Source organism: Phyllobates terribilis, unplaced genomic scaffold, assembly GCF_046119375.1.
Source record: "Phyllobates terribilis strain yellow unplaced genomic scaffold, ASM4611937v1 Scaffold_4__5_contigs__length_816908805, whole genome shotgun sequence".
Classification (NCBI taxonomy): domain Eukaryota; kingdom Metazoa; phylum Chordata; class Amphibia; order Anura; family Dendrobatidae; genus Phyllobates; species Phyllobates terribilis.
In genome coordinates, this window is record NW_027362764.1 from 687,037,987 (window position 1) to 687,055,987 (window position 18,001).

The 18,001-nt window shown below is 45.1% G+C and overlaps 1 protein-coding gene across 2 annotated transcripts in view; it reads right to left on the reverse strand.

The window, feature by feature from the left end:
- Window positions 1-7,534: 7,534 nt before the first annotated feature.
- LOC141265884 (serine/threonine-protein kinase H1-like) overlaps window positions 7,535-18,001 on the reverse strand; it is a 203,602-nt gene continuing 193,135 nt past the window's right edge. For both annotated transcript variants that reach the window (XM_073679548.1, XM_073679546.1), the window contains one exon: window positions 7,535-8,089. In XM_073679548.1, the coding sequence (XP_073535649.1) occupies window positions 7,772-8,089 (318 nt within the window). In that variant the 3' untranslated portion in view covers window positions 7,535-7,771. The remainder of the gene's footprint in view (window positions 8,090-18,001) is intronic.

Genomic DNA, 18,001 nt, shown 5'->3' on the forward strand with positions numbered 1-18,001 from the left:
TGTGAAGGAACACAAGCAACCCTGCCTGCTGTCATCAATTTCTAATTACAGATCACCGTTAAAAAATATGAATTGGTCAACAAGTGCATGGAAAAAATCAATCAAGTTATGCACTGTGGAAGATTTGTATGTGACCAGAATTTGAACAATCATTTCCAGCTGATGATACCTAGCACCTGTCCCTATTCTAAAGCAGCTAACAACGGTATCAATAGGGTATAGATTTGTTTTGTTTGCTTGAAGCAGCAAGAGTGTAAGGCAATTATCCCTGTCTTGATGCGTGTAATACACTATTCATAGTGCAATAGCTCACCCATACACAAATTTCAGATAAGAGTTAATATTGTAGAATATAGAATCGATTTGAATTGGCCTTCCCATTATCAAGGAGTGGGCCTCCTATACTGTTATTGCGTATGCCAGAAATTCAAGGGCTGCCCAAAATTAGGACGCACTCCAATACCAATTTGAAGAGACGTAGTGGAGGGCCTCAGTAAAAAAAAATATATTTTCTATTATTAAGGCGTGGGTCTCCTATACTGGTAATGCCCATGCACTAAGTGCATTGGCTGAAAAACATTTACACCTGGGGGTATACATATATATTATATAGAATGTTAGAGGTAGACCTCTAAAAATAGTTCCTACGGGCATCATAAACACCCTTTAAAAAAAAATATGTGGGCGCTGCATGATGGTCACCCTGGTGATATGGTGGTGGAGGATGAGGATAAGGATAAGGACGAGGACGACATAAAATAGACGAAATCCTGAAGCGTATACCCATGTCTGGGTGTGAAGCGGTGCATGGGAATAGACCCTCCAAAAAAAACACTGGATTTGAGTTTATGTTCCGCTGCTATCATCTGGTAGTGTCGAGAAGTCTGGCCTAATCCAGCCCTTGTTCATTTTGATAAGAGTCAGCCTGTCAGCATTTTCAGTTGACAGGCAGATGCGCCTATCAGTTATAATACTAAAACCTCTCTATGACAAAATGCTAGAGGCAGGGCAGGCCAGGACCTCCAATCACGGAGGATGCTGGTACGGTCAGCAAAACTTTTCCCTCCTTGTCAGAGTACCTCAAGCATCAGGGCCTGGGCGCTGGGAGGGTCTGAGAAAACTATCCCACACCTTTGACAGTGTCCCCTGCCTCTGCTGCATTGGTTTGTGTCTCCCTCACCTGTACGCCTTAGTTGTCCAAGGGACTGTGGCCTCTGCCGCCAGCGTTGTCAGATGGGAATTTTTTTAATAATTCTTCAACAATGGCCTTCTGGTACTGCAACATTTTATTAGACCTCTAGGGCACGGGGAGGAGAGATAGAAAGTTCTCCTTGTAGCATGGGTCTAGAAGTGTGACCAACCAGTAATTACTGCTGCCCAAAATGCATACAAAGCGAGGGTCACAGGAAAGGCAGCGGAACATAAACTCATCCATGTGTGCCAGACTGCCAACAGCCAAGACTTCCCTGTCCCCACCAAGAGAACAATTGTCCATGTTCTCCTCCTCATCTTCCTCCTCATCCTCCCCCTCTTCAGGCCTTCCACGCTGAAAAGACAGTATGAATGTGGTGTGGGTAGTACCGTCTGTAGAGCAGGAAACCAGCTCCTGTTCCTCCTCCTCCTCCTCCTGCTCCTCATTATCACCCAATCCGTGTTGAGATGAGTTGAGGCTGGGCTGTGTAACATCACTCTGTATAGTTCCTTGCTCTATCTCATCGTGCTCCGCCTGCAATGCCTTCTCTTTAATTGTGAGCAGCGAGCATTTCAGTAGACAGAGAAGTAGAATGGTGATGCTAATTATGCTGTCAACGCCGCTCACCATCTTGGTCGAGTCCTCAAAGTTTTGGAGGACGGCACAGATGTCAGACATCAATGCCCAATCATCAGCTCTTTTTTGTGGAGGCTGACCTGAATATCAAAAGGCGTGTTGAATCTTGTACTCAATAATTGCCCTCTACTGCTCACAAATTCTTCCCAACATATGCAATGTTGAGTTCCAACACATGGTGACATCACACACCAGTTGGTGAGCTGGAAGCTGCAAACGCTGCTGAAGCACTGCCATGGAGCGGAAGCTGTAGCTGACTTTTGGAAATAGGCACACATGCGGCGTACTTTCTCAAGCAACTCAGGCAGATCTGGGTAGGTTTTCAGAAACCACTGAACTACTAAGTTGAGCACATGGGCTAGGCATGGTACGTGTGTGAGGTTACCAAGCTTTAGAGCCGCCACCAGGTTCCGGCCATTGTCACACACAACCATGCCTAGCTGTAGGTTCAGCGGTGAGAGCCAGCTGCTATGATACAGCTTTCAAAAACTCTGCAGCGGTGTGCGGTTTGTCGCCTAAGTAGATAAGCTTCAGCAGAGCCTGTTGCCGCTTGACCGAGGCAGTGCCGCAGTGCTTCCAGATTGCAACTGATGTGGTCATTGCGGAGATGGAGGCTGAAGAGGAGGAGGTGCAGGATCTGTAGAATGTGGGGGCAAGCCTGATTGACCCAGGGCCCGCAATCCTCAGTGTCGGGATGACATATTCCGTTGCAGGGTCCGACTGGGTCCTGGCTTCCACAATATTAACCCAGTGTGTCGTCAGTGAAATGTACCGTCCCTGGCCACAAGCACTTGTCCACATGTCAGTGGTTAGGTGGACCTTCCCAGTAACTGTGTTGGGTAATGTTCTGGAACACATGCTTGTGTAAGGCGAGGATGGCACGCCAGGAGAAATAGTGGCGGCTGGGGACCGAGAACCGAGGGACAGTCGCCGCCATGAGGTTGCGGAAAGCTTCCGTCTCCATGAGCCTAAAAGACAACATTTCCAGTGCAAGCAGTCGAGAAATGTGGCAATTTAATATTGTAGCCTGTGGGTGACGGCGTATTTGCGCTTGCGTTCCAAGGACTGGGGTAGGGACAACTGAATGCTGCGCTGGAACAAGGATGTGGAGGTGGTTGCTGACGGTGATGGTTGCAAGTGTGCAACGACAAGTGCAGTGTGGGAGGCATCTTCGCCTGCATCATCAAAAGAGGCTTGGCGTGCATATACATATATATAAGAGGTAGTGGTGTCACCTGCAGACACTGTTTCTGGACCCTCACGTTCGGCCCAACTAGGCGGGTGCTTTGCTGTCATGTGCCTGAGCATACTGGTGGTGGTCAGGCTGGTAGTTTTGCTGCCCCTGCTGATGCTGGCATGGCAGATGTTGCAAATCGCTTTTTTGGGGTTAACTGGACATTCTTTAAGAAAGAACCAGACTCTGGAAGACCAAGCAGTTGGACTGGCAACTTCCCTCGTATTGGTGTTTTGGGGAACAGTTGTCCGCCTTGTGTCTGTAGTCACACGCCTCCCTCCTCCCTCTGCGCTGCTGTCCTCGCTATGCATGTCACCTTGCCAGGTTGGGTCAGTGACTTCATCATCCACCACCTTGTCTTTCACGTACACACCCTGGGACTCCCCCTGACTTCCTTGCAATTGTGTCTCATCATCATCATCCACCTCTTGCGACAGTAATTGAACTTTCCCACCGTCGCCTTCATGTGACCGTGGCTGCTCAAATATTTGGGCATCGCTATATGCGATCTCCTCTTGCTCGGCTTGTTGCGGACTGAGCGAGAGGCCAGAATCTATAAATGTAAATGTGAACAGATTTTCGGAGTGTCCAACTGTCGGATCACTTGTCTCTGGGCACTCGGCATGGTGGGAGGAAGGAGGATCAGGGTGAAGAATATGTGGTCCAGACTCACGGCTACTGAAACTGGACAATGTGGAAGTCAGGGTGGTGGTGGCTGCAAGCTAACTGGAAGCATTATCTGCTATTCAACCAACAAACTTTTCACACTGGTCTGGCTTCAAGAGAAAATGGGAAAGGAAGCTACGTTGACATGATGTAGGTGCTTGTTGTGCTCCCTCAGCAGGCACAGTTTCATCTTGCCCACAGCCTCGGCCTCTGTGTGCACCATCAGCATCACGTCCACTTCCCCGTCCCTTACCACGCGCCTTGCCCATTTTAAATGAAGTTTAATATTTTGCAACTTGCAAAAAATGTCACTGTTATCACCGCAGTAATATTTGATCACATCTGATGACCAATTCTTTTGGGCAATACCGGTATAGCGATGCTATTGGTCAGCAACCAAGTGTGGATATGTTTTGGACACACAAGTAGCAGACTTTAAATGGAGTATAATATTTTACAGCTTGCAAAAAAATTCAGGATTAATACTGCAGTAATATTTGACCATATGAGATGATGGAAAAGTTTGTCTGCTTGCACAATACAGCAATGCTATTCAAATCAACCAAATCTGGCTGTATGCTGCTAACAAGCAAATGGAGCAGCAAAAATTGTGCATTATATTGCTTTTCACCAAAATTAGAAGGATTAAGAGCAAAAAGAATATTATTAGCCCTGGTATCTAGAGCTATTGATAGGAGTTCCAGCAACAGAAAGAACGCGCAATGGACCCTATTCTGTACTATATTAGCTCTACACAAATTCTGCCTAACTAGTGCTGTCAGCAGGATTAATATTCTTCAGAATGAGCCCTTACAAGGACTGTTAGAGCTGATTATTAATTATGGTGCGGAATCTCTGTTTAAAATAACCGCCAATTCTCTCCCTCTCTCAGCTGCTGCTCTCCCTACTCTGCCTCTTTGACCAGTAGACTGTGACGAGCATAGGGTCCTGGGTCTTATAGACCCGATATCGCTATGCGGCCAGCCAATCACTGTAATGCCACAATCAACATGGCTACGGCATTACAGTAACTGTCACACAATCCCTGCATGGTAATTGGCTGCCTAATATGCACCAAACATGTGGGGCGGAGACTTGACCCGAATATTCAAAAAATACTCGCCGAGTAACGAGAAACTCGAGCACTGTGATACTCGGTTTAGTAACGAATAGTGGCAAGCATGCTTGCTCATCACTAGTGACGTGTTCAATACTGATTTCACCCGCTATATATTTAATTTTATACTGGCATGCACTTGAACTTTATTTTCATATAGATTATTATTGCCCTTAGTTTGTACCTATTACCATCATATTGTCTATAATTCTAATACCTGCAAGATGGCCCCCAGCCAATAGCTGGAAGGCCTCTTGTATAAAATAGAGAGGTGCCTAAGCAACGTTAATTGGTTAGTGAGTTAGTGTGGAACTAGTGAATTTCAGGTCCCCTTGTCCGTGTGTGACCAGGTCCTGAACCAGAACCCCTGGTCTGCGTGTGGCCAGTGTCAGAACACAAATCCTTGGTCTGTGTGTGGCCAAGTCCTGAACCCGACCCCTGGTTTGTGTGTGGCCAGTGCCTGAACCCGAAACCCTGGTCCATATGCGGCTAGGTCCTGAACTCTAAAGCCGCTCCTGCGGTCCCTGAATTTGAAGCCACTGTGGCGGTCCCTAAACTCTGAAGCCGCTCCGGAAACTGTTCCGGAGACTCTTGTATCTGAACATGTTCTTGTCCCTGCATTCCGTGTTGTCCGGACAGTTATACCAGTCTCCGAATCCAGCCCTGTCTGTGACTCTGTGCCAGTATCCGTCCTGCCCGAGGAGTAGTCTTAATGGAGCCCGAGTCCAGTCCATGTCTGTGTACCTGACCCCTGGGATTAGAAGCTGCAGTACCGGGGACTGCCTAGGAGTGGTATCTGGTGGCTACCTGCAGCTCAAGTCTGACTCCACCATCAGGAGCTACAGTGAACAGCAGGGAGACATTTAGCTACGCCCCTCCTAGGCAAGCTCGGCCCCGTGGCACAGTGGTTCCACTAAACTAAGCGTGCCACTTGCGTGCGTGACATTGTCCATCAATTATTATTTATTACTATATACTATTTTACTGTTTCATATATAATGTATATATACTATTGTTCTCTAATCTCTATGGGAATATACAGTATACATTATAATGACACGAAGACTGGCAATGTTATGAGAGAGCTTAGGCTTACATTGATATAGAGACATAGTGACGGGCTCTATTATAAAGATACTGAGACAGCCATTAGTATGATGAGATGGGGGCATGATGTTCAATTTTATGCCAGCTGTAACGGTAATACCGGCGCCCCTGCATGGTTCCCCGTCCTCCTTCATGCTGGGACATATTCACTGCTCTGGCCACGCGACGTGGTCCACGTCATGGCTCCCTGTTTCCTGGTCTGTGCACATCACACAGGCTTCCCGGCGGTGCGCCTAGTGCGCGCGCTCCCCTGATCTTAAAGGGGCAGCACGTGCACTTTGAAAATGCTCCCAGCAAATAGCTGGGGGGCATCCTGTATATAAGGCACCCTCCCCAGTAGGGAGGTGCCTGAGCAATCCCTGTAGTTTTCTACATTGAGTTTGTGTGTAACTGAATGTTGCCAGGTGCCCCGTCCTAGTATCCTGTGTAGCTTGTTTGTGTTCCTGTAAACCTGTTTACTCCGAACGTTTCTCTGTATCCTGAGTTGTTTAAACTAGAACCTGAAGCTGCTTCGGCGGTACCTGAACCTGAAGCCACACTGGTGGTACCTTAACCCTGAGGCCGCATCCGCGGGACCTGAACTCTGAAACTGCACAGGCAGTACCTGAACCCTGTTACCGTTCCGACAGTACTTGAACCAGCACTAGTGTGTCATCTGGTTAGCGTTCCTGAGTCCATACTGTCAGAGTCTGTTCCAGTATCCGAATCCAGCTCTGCCTGTGACTCCGTGTCAGTATCTGTTCTGCCCGCTGACCCAGAACCCGTGTTGTCTGAACAGTGTCTGAGTTCTGTCCTGCCAGTTCTTCCGAGCCCATGTCCGTGTCAGTGAACTTGACCCTTGAGATCAGCAGCTGCGGTATTGGGGACTGCCTAGGAGTGGTACCTGGCGGCTACTTGCAGCCCAAGTCTAACTCCATCATCAGAAGCTCTAGCAAAAAACAGGTAGCTGCTTAGCTAAGCCTGGTCCTGTGGCACAGTGGGTCCACGATCCACGTGCGTTACAGTAGCTCTGTATGCTGCTGTATAAGGGACACTCAGGCGGGAGATGTTTTATGGATACTAGGCTTGTACTGTTCAGGGAACACTGTGGCTGCCACTAAGGAAAAGCTGGTGTTATTGTGGCTATTGGGGTATGTTATTGGTTATTGGATGGTTGAAATGAATGAAGCGCTAGGCTACATACAGTATGTGCCACTGATGAGCTGCTTTGTGATTGTCACAATAATAAGGTGCCGAAAGAGTGATGTCTACCATCAGGCTGGACGTGAGGTGCTAAAGTCATGTGCACTAGTCATAATTCAAGGGCACTCGCGGCTCTTGTTAATCTGTACCTATATCAAAGAACAAGGCAAATATCTAGAAAGTTCTGTGCATCACTCCTTATACATGAGCTATGAATGGACTTCAATGCAAGTATGCACATACATATTAAAATATCACAAATATAGAAATGATAATTAGGTTTTATAAAGAATTATCAGAAAGCAAGAAAGGCGTAAAGCAATAAGTTATACATTTGCAAAAGAAAATACATAAAGAAATCATCTAATACACCACCTTAACGAAATTGGCAAAATAACATATTTCCCCATCCCCCACCCACTTAAGCACAAAGATAGTGACATTTGGGATATGCTGAGCACTAAATATACATATGTACAGGAAAACTTCAGGAACATTGGTGACAATGGCGGGATAATTATTTTTGGCGTTTCTTCATCAATACATTTCGAGTTTTTATATAAAAGTCTAAGAGTGAAAAGTAAACTAGACATTAAATAAAAAACATGTGGTAGTGGTATAGCATTGCGTGAAATGCTCATTGCGATGCTTCACTGCCCACAATATGTGCATGATAGCGCATATTGCGTTCCATGATCTCTTTTATCCTCCGGGACTTGTTAGAGTTGCCAGATTTCATTGACTGCTCTGACTTGGTGCTCTGACACCGAGATGATACTCTGTTTCTCAGGTTTTGTGAGATGGACCTGTGAAGATTCTTCATAGATGATGAAGCCGCCATAGTTTTGATCCAGGGATGTTGTATGGCATCACTGGCTGATGACCGGTCTCTGTAGTCTACAGTGATCAAGCGGTCTATAAAGTCCTTTGCAAGATTGGAAACACTTGGCCATGGCTGGAAGGAAACAATAACATATTATTATTTTTTTTCAAAAAAAGTAGTAATATCATATGAAGAATAATGGTGATAAATAATAGGGATATATTAGAGAACAATGGAAGGGAACTTGAAAGAGAGACTGCTGTCTCAGCGGTGACTTACACATTTCCAGATTTTTTAGTGTAAAATCCACAGTGATTTTTCATTTGAGAAACTGACATGCTGTGGATAAAGTGCATTTTTTTGTTGACATTGCCATTGAGTTCAATAGGGAAGTAAAGGTACACAATAAAATATTTTTTTGTAGATTTTACAGCATATAGTTCCCTCTGTCACACCATTAGTCATTATGCAACAGGAACATGAAGTACCTACAGATTGCTATGACAGATATAGACGTAAAAGTGACAGAGGGTGGGCCATAAATAAAGTACATTTTAATTAATAGATTCAATATACAATTACATGTGTGAAAAAATGTTTCTGTGCTGAGATAATCTTATAAATGTGCCCCTGCTATGTACTGTGTTGTGGCTCTGTTTGACTATGCAGAGCTGCTCCAGCTGAACGGCTGCTTTCTGAGATAACACGTTTTTCTGACTGTATTATCACAGGAGCGAGTGTTTCTGCTCTTCACTAGTCCTGTGAGCTCATCATAAATCAAGTCACATATAAGCTCAGCAGCCGCTGGAGCTTCCGCATCCCGAATTGACTTGTCATGAGCTCAGAGGGCTGGAGACACAACAGAAACACTCACCCCTGTGATAAAACAAGCTGTGAAATGTATTACTTTAGAAAGCAGCAGCATCTGTATACTCACATATCATAAGTGACTTATGCTTCTTCCCTAGTCGGGAGCTGTGGTATGTGCCGACCATAAACTGGAGCCATTCTGCACGGTCATACACAGAAAATAACTGTACATAGCAGGGGCACATTTATAAGATTATATCAGCACAGGAACATTTTTTTAACACATTGAATTGTGGAACTTATTATCATTCAAAGATCTATTGATTAAAATGTACTTTGTTTGTGGGACAACCCCTTGAAAGAGTATTTTTCACTGGATTTTTAATTTCATTTAAACTAATTACCTCCTCTAATTAATGCTGATCCACTTATTTTGGAACTTTTTTTCTTTTGTGCTCCTACATTCCAAACTTATGCTCCCCAGTGATAATGGTGCAAATTTTACCTTCAACCAACTTGGTGTATACCAAAAAAACTTCTGTGTGTGCTTGCTTTTTCTCCTCTGATGTTGGCCAATCATAAAACAGCCGCTCCTGTAGAGAAGTTCTGTGGTACACGCCCAGATGGTTAAATAAAAAATTTGCTTCTTTATTACTGCGGATCATAACTTTAGAATGGAGAGGCACAGAAGAAAAAGAAAAATTGTTCCAAAATCAGTGGAGCAACACCAATTGGAGGAGGTACTCAGTTCCAATTAAATAAATCCTGTGATAGATCTTCTTTAACAGCTTGCCTGTCCATTTTACCCTAAGGTTATATTCACACAACCGTTTTTCTTATCTTAGTGCTATATGTTTTATTTTTGCTCTTATTTTATTGGTTATAAAAAAACATACAAAGATGGAGTTTACAAGCAAATAGTTCCAAGATATATAACTTAATTTACAAACACCATTATTATAGTTCAGAACATCAAAAATAGATAGCAGGTCAATACAATGATGTGAAGATTGATAGTGATTAAAAGAAAGAATGGAAGGAAAAGAAGGAGAAAGAAACAATGAGAGATGGTATAGTGGGAAGAAAGCCTGATGCGTGTGGAAGCCAAAAGCAAGAAGATAATGCTGCTAAATCATTGATCTGACAAGCTCAACCTAGAAGTGAAGTCAACTGAGAGGTGAACATAAAATATTGCCAGTGTAACAATATGGAATTAAATGAGTCTAAATGACAATGAGCATTAGCCGAAAATAAAGTTTAGGTGGTCCTCAGGTGATGGAAAAGAAGATGGTTAGGTGATCAACCAATTTCACCTTAAGTTTGGTAGAGAGTAGTGTTGAGCCACCCCCGTAGTGTTCGGGTTCGGTTCGGTTCGTCGAACACCGGGATGTTCGAGGAACTGTTCGTCGAACTGTTCGTCGAACACCTTAGAACACCGTCGAACACCGTTAAAACCAATGGCAGGCAAACAAAAACACATAGAAACACATAGAAAACACCTGCAAAGGTGTCCAAAAGCTGACAAACTGCTCAGAAGACACTCTGTTTAAAAAAGCCGGCCGGCAAATTCAGCAGCGGCATACACCGGTACCCGACAATTTAGACAAGAAGGAATAGAGCCTCACACATAGATTAGATAGATAGAAACATGTCAGTCACACATATAAGAAGCACAGTGACAGTGTTGGTTACTGCATTTGTCATTTAGTGTAAAGGATTTATTAAAAAAAATATTAGTGTTTTCGTGCACCGTCTCTTTAAAAAAGCCGGCCGGCAATTCAGCATCTGTACCCGACAATTTAGAACAGAAAGAATAGAGCTTCACACATAGATTAGATAGATAGAAACATGTCAGTCACATATATAATAAGTACAGTGATAGTGTTGCTTACTGTACTTGTCATTTAGTGTAAAGGATTTATTTAAAAAAATAATAGTGTTTTCATGCACTGTCTCTTTAAAAAAGCCGGCCGGCAATTCAGCAGCGGTACCCGACAATTTAGAACAGAAAGATAGAGCATCACACATAGATTAGATAGATAGAAACATGTCAGTCACATATATATGAAGTACAGTGATAGTGTTGGTTACTGTACTTGTCATTTAGTATTAAAATAAAGGATTTATTATTAAAAAAATTGGCGTGGGGTTCCCCTTAATTTTAGGCTCTAGCGGAGGTTAAGCAGACGGCTGGGGCAGATGTTTGAAGCCTGGGAAGGGGGTAATACCCACGGAGCTTCCCAGGCTACTAATATCAGCCCCCAGCTGAATACATAGCCTTTACTAGCTATTAAAATGGGGGACCCCCCCAAAAAAATGACGTGGGGTCCCCCCTAATTTAATAGCTAGCAAAGGCTAGGCAGACAGCTGGGGGCTGATATTAATAGCCCAGGAAGGGAGCCATGAATATTGGCCCCCTCCCAGGCTAGAAACACCAGCCGTCAGCCGCCCCAGAAATGGCGCATTCATAGGATGCGCCAATTCTGGCACTTAGCCTCGCTCTTCCACGCTGCCCTGGTGCGGTGGCAGGGGGTAATAGGGTTGGGGTTGATGTCAGCTTATAATGCCAGCTGACATCAAGCCCAGGTTAGTAATGGAGAGGCGTCTATAAGACACCCCCATTACTAACCCCATAGTCAAAGTTAAAAAAAACACAAACACCCAGAATAAAGTCCTTTAATTGAAATAAAGACACAATCCTTTATTGTTCTAAATTAAACCATACCTACCATCACGCCCATTCCAGCTGAAGCCAACGATCTCCTGCAATAAAAGAAAAATAATAAAGCAACCTCATCCTTACCTTTCCATGGTTCCCACGACAGCTCCAGCTCTGCTACATCGAGATGACAGGCTGGACCGCAGCAGAACGCCGCCATCCAGCCTGTCATCCCGCAGACACTGAGAAGCGCAGGCTTGCTTGCGCTGCTCAGCGTCTCTCTGTGACGACATCCAGATGAGCCGAGTTCATGTCCAATGAACTCGGCTCACCTCATGCACGTCACTGACAGCGTGGGAAAATTCTCACGCTGAAGCGCTGATTGCAGGAGAATTTTCCCACGCTGTCAGTGACGTGCAGGAGGTGAGCTGAGTTCATTGGACATGAGCTCACCTCATGCACATCACTGACAGCGTGGGAGAATTCTCCTGCACTCAGCACTTCAGCGTGAGAATTTTCCCACGCTGTCAGTGACGTGCATGAGGTGAGCCGAGTTCATTGGACATGACCTCGGCTCATCTGGATGCCGTCACAGCGAGACAGTGAGGAGCGCAAGCATGCCTGCGCTTCTCAGTGTCTGCGGGATGACAGACTGGATGGCAGCGTTCTGCTGCGGTCCAGCCAGTCATCTCGATGTAGCAGAGCTGAAGCTGTCGTGGGAACCATGGAAAGGTAAGGATGAGGTTGGTTTATTATTTTTCTTTTATTGCAGGAGATCGTTGGCTTCAGCTGGAATGGGCGTGATGGTAAGTATGGTTTAATTCAGAACAATAAAGAATTGTGTCTTTATTTCAATTAAAGGACTTTATTCTGGGTGTTGTGTTTTTTTTAAATACTTTACTAGAAATTCATGGCGGTCATGTCTAATACTGGCGTGACCCCATGAATTTTGGGCTTGGGGCCAGCTGATAATACCAAGCTGGCCCTAACCCCTTTATTACCCAGTGAGCCACCGCACCAGGGCCCTGGATGAGTTGGGTACAGCGCCAGAAGATGGCGCTTCTATGAACGCGCCATTTTCCGGGGTGGCTGCGGACTGCAATTTGTAGCGGGGGGGGCCCAGAAAGCTTGGGCCTCCCTGCGCTGCAGATTCCAGCCCCCAGCTGCCTAGTTGTACCTGGCTGGACACAAAAATAGGGCGAAGCCCCACGTACTTTTTTTTTAATTATTTCATGAATTTCATGAAATAATTAAGCAAAAAAGGCCTTCCCTATATTGTTGTGTCCGGCCAGGTACAAATAGGCAGCTGGTGGTTGGGGGCAGCCCGTTCCTGCCTGCTGTACCTGGCTGGACACAAATATAGTGCGAAGCCCCACTTCAATTTTTTTTAATTATTTCATGAAATTCATGAAATAATTAAGAAAAAAACGGCTTCCCTATATTGTTGTGTCCGGCCAGGTACAAATAGGCAGCTGGTGGTTGGGGGCAGCCCGTTCCTGCCTGCTGTACCTGGCTGGACACAAATATAGTGCGAAGCCCCACTTCAATTTTTTTAAATTATTTCAGGAAATTCATGAAATAATGTAAAAAAAATTGACATGGGGCTTCGCACTATATTTGTGTCCAGCCAGGTACAGCAGGCAGGAACGGGCTGCCCCCAACCACCAGCTGCCTATTTGTACCTGGCCGGACACAACAATATAGGGAAGCCCTTTTTTTCTTAATTATTTCATGAAATAATTTAAAGAAAATTGACGTGGGGCTTCGCCCTGTTTTTGTGTCCAGCCAGGTACAACTAGGCAGCTGGGGGCTGGAATCCGCAGCGCAGGGAGGCCCAAGCTTTCTGGGCCACCCCCGCTGCAAATTGCAGTCCGCAGCCACCCCGGAAAATGGCGCGTTCATAGAAGCGCCATCTTCTGGCGCTGTACCCAACTCATCCAGGGCCCTGATGCGGTGGCTCACTGGGTAATAAAGGGGTTAGGGCCAGCTTGGCATTATCAGCTGGCCCTAAGCCCGAAATTCATGGGGTCACGCCAATATTAGACATGACCACCATGAATTTCTAGTAAAGTATTTAAAAAAAACACAACACCCAGAAAAAAGTCCTTTAATTGAAATAAACACACAATTCTTTATTGTTCTAAATTAAACCATACTTACCATCACGCCCATTCCAGCTGAAGCCAACGATCTCCTGCAATAAAAGAAAAATAATAAAGCAACCTCATCCTTACCTTTCCATGGTTCCCACGACAGCTTCAGCTCTGCTACATCGAGATGACAGGCTGGACCGCAGCAGAACGCTGCCATCCAGCCTGTCATCCCGCAGACACTGAGAAGCGCAGGCTTGCTTGCGCTCCACAGTGTCTCTCTGTGAGGGCATCCAGATGAGCCGAGTTAATGTCCAATGAACTCGGCTCACCTCATGCACGTCACTGACAGCGTGGGAAAATTCTCCTGCACTCAGCGCTTCAGCGTGGGAGAATTCTCACACTGAAGCGCTGAGTGCAGGAGAATTCTCCCACGCTGTCAGTGAGGTGCAGGAGGTGAGCTGAGTTCATTGGACATGAGCTCACCTTATGCACGTCACTGACAGCGTGGGAAAATTCTCCTGCACTCAGCGCTTCAGCGTGGGAGAATTCTCACGCTGAAGCGCTGAGTGCAGGAGAATTCTCCCACGCTGTCAGTGACGTGCAGGAGGTGAGCTGAGTTCATTGGACATGAGCTCACCTTATGCAAGTCACTGACAGCGTGGGAGAATTCTCCTGCACTCACCGCTTCAGCGTGAGAATTTTCCCACGCTGTCAGTGACGTGCATGAGGTGAGCCGAGTTCATTGGACATGAACTCGGCTCATCTGGATGTCGTCACAGAGAGACGCTGAGCAGCGCAAGCAAGCCTGCGCTTCTCAGTGTCTGCGGGATGAGAGGCTGGATGGCAGCGTTCTGCTGCGGTCCAGCCTGTCATCTCGATGTAGCAGAGCTGAAGCTGTCGTGGGAACCATGGAAAGGTAAGGATGAGGTTGCTTTATTATTTTTCTTTTATTGCAGGAGATCGTTGGCTTCAGCTGGAATGGGCGTGACGGTAAGTATGGTTTAATTTAGAACAATAAAGGATTGTGTCTTTATTTCAATTAAAGGACTTTATTCTGGGTGTTTGTGTTTTTTTTAACTTTGACTATGGGGTTAGTAATGGGGGTGTCTTATAGACGCCTCTCCATTACTAACCTGGGCTTGATGTCAGCTGGCATTATAAGCTGACATCAACCCCAGCCCTATTACCCCCTGCCACCGCACCAGGGCAGCGTGGAAGAGCGAGGCTAAGTGCCAGAATTGGCGCATCCTATGAATGCGCCATTTCTGGGGCGGCTGACGGCTGGTGTTTCTAGCCTGGGAGGGGGCCAATATTCATGGCTCCCTTCCTGGGCTATTAATATCAGCCCCCAGCTGTCTGCCTAGCCTTTGCTAGCTATTAAATTAGGGGGGACCCCACGTCATTTTTTTTGGGGGGTCCCCCATTTTAATAGCTAGTAAAGGCTATGTATTCAGCTGGGGGCTGATATTAGTAGCCTGGGAAGCTCCGTGGGTATTACCCCCTTCCCAGGCTTCAAACATCTGCCCCAGCCGTCTGCTTAACCTCCGCTAGAGCCTAAAATTAAGGGGAACCCCACGCCAATTTTTTTAATAATAAATCCTTTGTTTTAATACTAAATGACAAGTACAGTAACCAACACTGTCACTGTACTTCATATATATGTGACTGACATGTTTCTATCTATCTAATCTATGTGTGATTCTCTATTCTTTCTATTCTAAATTGTCGGGTACCGCTGCTGAATTGCCGGCCGGCTTTTTTAAAGAGACAGTGCATGAAAACACTATTATTTTTTTTGATAAATCCTTTACGCTAAATGACAAGTACAGTAAGCAGCACTTTCACTGTACTTCGTATATATGTGGCTGACATGTTTATATCTATCTAATCTATGTGTGAAGCTCTATTCTTTCGGTTCTAAATTGTCGGGTACAGGTGTATGCCGCTGCTGAATTGCCGGCTTTTCATGTTTCACTGTTGGCACTGTTCCCATCGATTTGGGCAATCACTGTAATGCCACAACCACCATGGCTGTGGCATTACAGTGAGTGGCAGACAATCCCTGCATGATTGGTGCTCTAAATAGCGCCAGACATGCAGGACACGCTTTTGGTGCACGAACAGTTATCGAACATAACCTCGAACAGCCGAATTTTTTGCAAATCGTTCGGGTTCGTCGAACAACTCGAACACCGCCCAAAACAGCTCGAATTTGAGATTGGCGAACAGTTCTAGTCGAACACCGCTCATCTCTAGTAGAGAGCACCAGGAGGAAACCCATTAAGGAAATGAGTGGGTTAACAATTAGAATAGAATTAGTGGCGGGATGTCTGTGCGCTGCCTGGTATAGAGGTAAAATAGACAGCAAATCATTCATTACCTTCATTGTAAGTCCACGGTTTATAGACCACAAACCAGTTTTCGGCTACGAACAGGAGCCTTCGTCAGGTGCTTATCAGATAAATCAGATGAATTACTGGGCAAAGCACCAACACCCGCTAATTCTAATGAGAATTAGCAATCACTATGGAATTCCAAAGCCCCTGAATAATCATCCTTACAGGTAAGGAAATGTCTCAAGATGCCTTTTTTTTACCTGAGCCTGAGATCCTGGAATTAGGGACAACGACACAACCTTGAAGGTATTGCTGACCCTCCTTACAGAATATGCATAATATGTCTATAATGTCCAGAATTTTACCCAAAAAAATGTTTATCCCTCTACAACCTCACTATATATGAATCAAAGATCCCATCTCCTCTTCACATTGCAACAAAGGATCATGACCATTTGACACGTACAATAGTACCATCATAACAATAAATTTACAGTTCTTTTCTTTAACCAGGGAGGCCTGAGAAATGCCATGAGTACATTTTACTTATGTCATTCTGATCAAATTTAAAGTTTGTGTTTTTCTTCCATTTTCACAGAAATGGGGCCAAATCTGCGTAACTCTGTGTTGTTTGTTTTTAAAATGGACAGTACTATGACCCATAGAGTTACCATAGAGAAACTCACTGGCAGACACAGACAGAAAAGGACCCCTGTGCAAGAACAATATATGGGAACTTTGCAGCCCAAGAGCTCCTAAAAATGCAAAATTGCACCTGCTTTGGGTGTATAACTGGGCCCCCTTAGCTCTTTGGCCCCTGTTCTGCCACACAGGTTGCACCAATGATATGTCCACCCCTGGAGAAACCATTCACACATCTGTTTTTTTCATCAGATTTGTGTGTCTGTTCTATTAGAACTCATTTAGACATTAGTTTTTCATATACCGTATTTTGGGAGCCGAGATCTCAATCTGCGCATGCGCCGCCTCCGATGGCCATTTTCTCAAAGTCTACTGCAGTGAAATGGATTGGAAGTGCGGGGACTCCCAACATTTTCTGATAGCCCGCGTAGTCTTGCACCGCCAAACAGCCCCACTCCTGCCGCCACCACCATCTTCCTGCAGCAGCGCTCGTGCCTCCTGGGACCCCACTCCACTGCAGCCGCCCCCCGTAAGCTACATTCGGACTATAAGACGCACCCCCATTTCCCCCCCCAAATTTTGGGGGAAAAAAGTGCATGTTATAATCCAAAAAATAAGGTATAAGATTTATCGATGTTTATCAGAGACTGAAAACATGTCTATTATATCTTATGGTGCTAGATATATGTCCTTTGCTTTATGTGGACCGAACATCTGCAAAAAAAATCATGGAGACAGTTTCGTTTTGGATATGTCATGGATAAAAATCGCCCAAATAAGTCTATGGGTCAGAACAAAATCATCTGTGTGCAGTCCTTTTCGAACATTACAATGGGTAGGAGAAGCTTTGCATTTCTTTTTCTTTCTTGCTTTTATACACAAGAAAAACACTGATGATAAAAACAAATGCACTGACCAAACACTGATGAAAATCTGAAGTTTTTTTCATGTATGTGAAAAAAAACTGCTCTCTGAATGAGGCCTTAAAGAGGTTGTCCACTACCCTAACTTAGTTACTGGTTTTGCCATACATGCTTAAGGATAAGCATAAATAAATAACCCCATATATCTTTTCTGCCAAGTTTCATGTTGTTCTATGTCTTTTTGCTTTGCTTCCTTTGCTCTGGCGCCAGTTCTATTGTCATAGCGATCCGTTACTCTTCAGAATCCTCGGCTCTCTTCTTACTACATTTCCCATCATTCCTTGTTTTGGGCTGCAAGCCAGCAGTGAGCACAGACCTGTAACTGAGCCCTAACCCTTCCCACTCCTTCCCCAGTGTCACACACAGCATCAGCCTTTTCTCTTTGATTGCCTCACATAATGCCTTCATTGTTGAAGCATACTTTTACCAGGAACTGACCTTTGACACCATCAAAACATCACGAATGAAAGTGGACTGACACGGACTTTGATCAGACGAAATTCCAAAATCATGGCCTCTATTTTACAGTACATATTCTTTGAAGATGCTTGGACAAGAGGTCATCTTCAATTGATTCCCTA